Genomic DNA, 5,839 nt, shown 5'->3' on the forward strand with positions numbered 1-5,839 from the left:
GCCGCCGTCGGCCGGCGCCGGGCGCCACCAACCGACGCCTTCGTCCGCGCGGCCCCAGCCGCCGCCGCCGCAGGTGGAGCGGCCGTGGCTCGACTGCCTGTGGATCGTGCTGGCGCTGCTGGTCTTCTTCGGGGACGTGGGCACCGACCTGTGGCTGGCCCTCGACTACTACAGCAAGGGCGACTATGGCTTTTTCGGACTGACCCTCTTCTTCGTGCTAGTGCCGTCGCTACTGGTGCAGAGCCTGAGCTTCCGCTGGTTTGTGCAGGACTACACGGGCGGCGGACTGGGTGCCGTGGAGGGGCTCAGCAGCCGGGGCCCCCCCATGATGGGGGCCGGCTACGGCCATGGCGCGGTCCGCGGGGGCTCGGCCACGCCGGGGGCGCAACGCCTGTGCCGGCTCTCCGTGTGGATCTGGCAGTCCGTCATCCACCTGCTGCAGATGGGGCAGGTGTGGAGGTAAGAGCACTGCGGGGGTGGGGGCGGGGGGGGGGATGGCGCCTAGGCCCTGCGGAGGGGCCCCGCGGGCGAGCCTGGAGCCCTCCAGGGAGCGCTCTGTCTTGGATGAGCCGCTGAGGATGTCCCCTCGGACGAGTCTTTCATGGGGTCTTGAAGGATGGATTTGCCTTACACTTCTCTTGACGTCTCAAAAAGACTAGCGTTTTCTCTGTCTCCCTGGCCACGCCTTTTGGCCCAGGGAGGCCTAAGACCTGCTGTCTTCATCTCTGGTTTGCACTTAGCTTAGACCCTGCCTCATCCTCTCTCTGCCCTCCGTCTCTGTAGCTTTCGCTGTATTCTGGCTGCCTCTGTTCGCTATATCCCAAGGTAATCAGCTGTCAGCGCTTTTTATCTGCACCCCGGCTCGTGTCCTGGGGGAACCTTTCTTCCATCCGGTTTGCACTCTGTTTTGTCCCCCAGTGAGGCATCTTCCCCCGTTGTCTCTGCAGTGGCCTGTGTGGGGCCCTGTAGAAAACCCCTTGCTGCCTCTCCTTTTGGTACTTCATCTCACACCACCTCCCCCTCTTTCCTGCAGTCCCATCCCCTGCTAATGACTCGCTGCCCTCCTTGAAGGAAAATGACTTTTTTGTTTTGGTTTGGTTTTTGACGGATTAGAAGTACCATTTTCTTGGTTACAGGTAAAATTATATGCTATGTGATTGGTGTAAGCGTTTTTGTTTAACTCTCAACTCCAGAAAATCAGTTATTCACTTGGACACCTATTCTGGTGGAACGCTGTTTTTTGGTAGCCAAGCCAGGGCTTAAGTGATTGATATTTACGCTAGACCGCAGCCTTTTCCCCTTTTGTAAATTTCCCTAGCGTCAGTCGACTCTCAAAAATCACTTGCCATCAAACCGAGTTCTCCTTGCTATGAGCCCTCACTGACTACTTAACTGACTCAACGAAAGAGATGAGCCCATTAAAACCGTAGTGAATCTGCACCCACCAAATGAAGCCAGCTCAGTTTTATTCTGGAAACCGTGAGTAGTAGGTGAGAGCATTTGCAAGAAAAACCAAAATCTCATTGAAGATAAATCACATAGGGAAGAGCACTTAGGTTTATTGCTTCTGTGAGAAGACGTTTTGCCTAGACTGCCCTCAATTCTCCCAACACTTAATAGGAGATTTTAGGCACCACTTAGTTTTTCAGGGAACTGGAAAGTAAAGTTCATTGTTTTATGCAGATCTTTATCCAGAATTTTAAACACAGACCTTTCAGGAAGCTTGGGATTGAATTATGTCAATGAAAATCAATGGAAGAACTCTTTTACAGAATTGACATGCAGATTCAGCACAGGGGGAGTGGAAGTGGCTCTTGGATTTTCCTTCTAGAGTTGTTTACTAGTGTTTCTAGGTTGAACAAAGCAACCCTCTTTCTAGCAGCATTTCTCTGCAGATCGTTTGTTTCTTGCTCATGGTTTTTAGAAGGGGGCAGAAAGTAGAAAATAGGCTGGTGAACTATTATGATTATAACATGGATTTAAGTAAAATTTTGAGATAGAATTTGAATTTGGAAATCTGAAGACACCCCAAAGCACCCAAATCCATATTAAATCAAAGGTAGTATGTTTGGCATTGGGAGAATTTTTTCATTTTTGAGTCTTTGCACTTGATAAGATGTAAACAAATGAAGACAGAAGAACAAAGATGTATGGAGAAGAGATTTCAAAATACTAATAAAATATAATAGTCTGTACTTAATAATTAGATTTCTACTTGAGTAAGACCAAGTCACTTGTCTTCGTATCTTAGAATCCTGAGAAGTGTGGCCAGTAAAAATGATGGTGCTAGGTTTAAACTCCTGGGAGAATTATCTGTAATGACATTTAATAGTAGTAAACTTTGGGGACATAATGAAATTGGAGTTCAGTTTTCCCCAAATTTTTAGGCTGAATACTTTTCCTCCCATTTGTCTAAACCTAAATTGTCTTTGTACAGAGTAGAAGTACAGATGTTGGAACAATCTTGAAAAATACCTTTTTAAGAATACTTAGATTTACTTCTATTAGTTGCTTAAAATGGGCAGTGTATTATTTGTCCTCATTTTCACGGACTGCTGTGAAAATATGACTGATTTTATAATGTCTGAATTTTAAGTTTTCTTTTTCATGATTAGAATATCTCTCTAAATATTTCATAATTTAAGTATTAAAAGACATACAACTTTAGCTAGATTATTTACTTTAACATAGTTATACTGCAAAAGAAATACGAAGAAAGGATTATTTTTCTCTATCTCAGTAGGCTGGTTTTGCTTGAAATACTCCAGAAGCAACTGCTTTTTTAATGCCTACTAGGCATGTGGCTTATATTGAAATCAGTTATATATAAGCTTTGGAAAAAGGCTTTTATGCTTTTCTTGTTTTAATCTTTTGTCAACAATTATTTGCCATTGTGTAGAATGACACATCATCTCAGGTTTTAATTGCAGATCCTTTGGAGTTACAAGTGTTCCCTTAACCATATTTGCTACTTAAAATTTCTATTTCATATAGTTCTTTGACATGGAGGCTGAAATCTAGGAATTATATTTTGTGATTCTGGTCACATTGCTAAGAAAAGATGTCAGTGAAGTCGTACATTGTCAAAACTGATTTCATTAAACCGTGAATACCTGTCTCTTCTCTGTATTATTATTATTTTTGATGGTGTAAAATCATTTGACTCTTGCTTGGAATACGCACAGTACTTACTTGAGAAAATTTAATTTCTCTTGATATTAAGGTGTTATACTTCTGTACATGTTTCCCTTCCTATTAAGACGGTAAATAGTTGACATTTTGTTCACTAAATGACTACACAGAATGTAAGTAAAGTATTTTTGGCAGGGGCAGAATTGAAGCAAAGAAGAATAAGTAACTGCCTGTAGAATGATTTAGTATCACAAACTTTTTTGCAGAGCAATAGAGTGTTACGTCAAATATTAGTTATTTTATAGCCTTATGTGCTCTATTATTATTTTTTTCAGTCACACCAGTAATGTGAGTCACACCAGCCTCCAATGTGGTGTTATTAGAAAGTGAGATCATTTTCTTGGAGTGTTTGACATTAGGAAAAATTTGAGTTTAATTGAGGAGTCCTCCACAGTGCAGTGGTTCAGTGCTTGGCTGTTAACCTAAAGATGGACAGTTCAATCCCACCAGTCCATTGAATAGTTCATTGTTTATGTGTTTTGCTTCAATATATTGTATTTCTTTGCTTTTGTGTAACTTTTTGTTGTCATTGTTAGGTGCCATCACAGCAGTATTTTAACTAAAAATTTGTCTGATACCGGGATGCTACAGCCAGATCATTACCTCACTTTTTGTTTATTTTTATATGTGTGCTTGCATCCTTCTACTGGCAGAGTGACAGCAGCAATGGGCTCCAGCTTGACAATGATTGTGAGGATGGCGCAGGACCGGACAATGTTTTGTTCTGTTCCACAAAGGGTCTCTATGAGTTGGAATCAACAAAACAGCACCTAACAACATTTCACAAGGGAAAAGAGGAATTCACGTAAATTATTCATTGTTGTTTTTGTTTTTAAGTGCTGTTGAGTCAGTTCCAACCCATAGTGACCCTGTAGAGAGTTTGAACCACTGACGTAGTGGTTCAAACTGATTTTGCAGTCCAACACAACCCATAGCGCCACACCAGGACTCCAAATTCTTCATAGTATTTGGCATTTTATTTTAAGTGAACAGTAAGTTCTTTTTTCTTGAGAGATTTGATGATGTAGAGGAATACTTTCAAAGAATGCACAAGAAAAAGACATTTCATAGTTTATAACTGTTCCATCAGTGTATGAATAGTTATAAAGCTAGATTTTAGCATTTTCTTTGTTTCTAGACTTTAGTATAATATAGGTTACAGAATAGCTGTCTATATGATTTAGCAGCAAATGTCCCGGGCTGATAAAGATACTTTATTATACCACCACTCCTTCCTACCTGTGTATGTGAGAAATACATAGTATATTACAGGACTTTTGTTCATGTGGCTAGTTTAATGTTTCTTGATTTTGGCTAAGAGTAGAATCCCTGCAGTTTGTAAGAATGAGAAATGCCTAGGGCTGCTGGACCTGCTAAAGAACCATCCTAAAGTAGGGCCCAAGCCTTTTTAGGAGTTCCACAGATGATCTCATGGGCAGCCAGTATTGAAACACTTAGAACTAGGGTTCAAGCTTATTCCATTTGAGGGTTACACTTGGGTTTGCATTCTTAATAAATACGGAAGATCTATTTGGAAAGGAGATTACATGGTGGTGCAGTGGGTTAAGTGCTGGGCTGTAATCAAAAGGTTGTAAAGCCAACCCCGCCCCCCCGTCACTCCTGGAGAGAAAAACAAGGCAGTCTGTTTCCCTAAAGATTTACAGCCTTGAAAACCCAGTGGAGCAGTTCATATCTGTTGTCAAGTATCAGAACTGACTTGATGGCAGTGGGCTTTGGTTTGGTTATTTGGGAAGAAATGATTTGGTTTTATAAAGTTTTGTTCTTAGACAACACAGTAACAAAACAAAACAGCTTTAGTAACATGCACCTATAAAAGTACTTGGAGCTGTTGCAAGGGTATACACTATGGTTTCTTATTTCTTTGATCTCAAATATAGATCTCATTCTGAAGGATTCCCAAATTCAAGGCAGTGTCTAATAATTGTGGTGTTGCATGTAAAAGATACAACAATTCTGCTTACTTTTGAAGTTGTTTTCTTAAGAAGGCTTGAGGTAAACTTAACTAGGCTTATGGGAGATATTGGACTAAGTTATCTGTTATCTGTAATAGTCCTTTAACTCTTTTTATTTTGATGTTTTATTGTGAATTATGTGATTATTTACATGGGAGAACATTAGCTTTACATTCATCCTATCGTATATTGTTTCATTACCATAGTTACAATCTCCTCCATGCATCATCAACCAATCAAAGGGTATACCCTGCAAGCCTGCCCCCCCTGTTGTCAGCACACAGCCCCTCTCCCTCTCTGGGTCTGGAGTCCCCAGCGGCTCCATCTCTCCACATCATCGTCTCTTCCACCACCCCGGAGTCACTGCTTCTCTGGGTAGGGTCCCACACTCCGCTCTTCTCCCTTGATGGTCCCAGGGACCTCTGCTCCTGGACTGCAAAGTCAATCACTTCCCCTCCTTTTGTTACCAAACGTCTACCCTTACATTTCCAACCCTCAACAGTGAGTCATGGTAACAATTATTCACTATTGTACCACAAGAGACCTATCCCCATCTCCTTTCATCAGCCCCAGACAGACTGGATACTACTCAGTGGAGATTCTACCTTCCTCCAGGCCCTCTGGATCTAGGCTCCCTCTTGAAAGCTTGTAAGCCAGTCACTTCTTGCCTTTGT

General features: G+C 42.1%; 1 protein-coding gene across 1 annotated transcript in view; it reads left to right on the top strand.

The window, feature by feature from the left end:
* Positions 1–6: 6 nt before the first annotated feature.
* Positions 7–5,839, top strand: part of XKR6 (XK, Kell blood group complex subunit-related family, member 6) — a 487,454-nt gene continuing 481,621 nt past the window's right edge. Inside the window, exon 1 of the mRNA XM_006864331.1 lies at positions 7–459. Within this exon, the coding sequence (XP_006864393.1) occupies positions 326–459 (134 nt within the window). The 5' untranslated portion in view covers positions 7–325. The remainder of the gene's footprint in view (positions 460–5,839) is intronic.

Source organism: Chrysochloris asiatica, unplaced genomic scaffold (genome assembly GCF_000296735.1).
Source record: "Chrysochloris asiatica unplaced genomic scaffold, ChrAsi1.0 scaffold00064, whole genome shotgun sequence".
Classification (NCBI taxonomy): Eukaryota; Metazoa; Chordata; class Mammalia; order Afrosoricida; family Chrysochloridae; genus Chrysochloris; species Chrysochloris asiatica.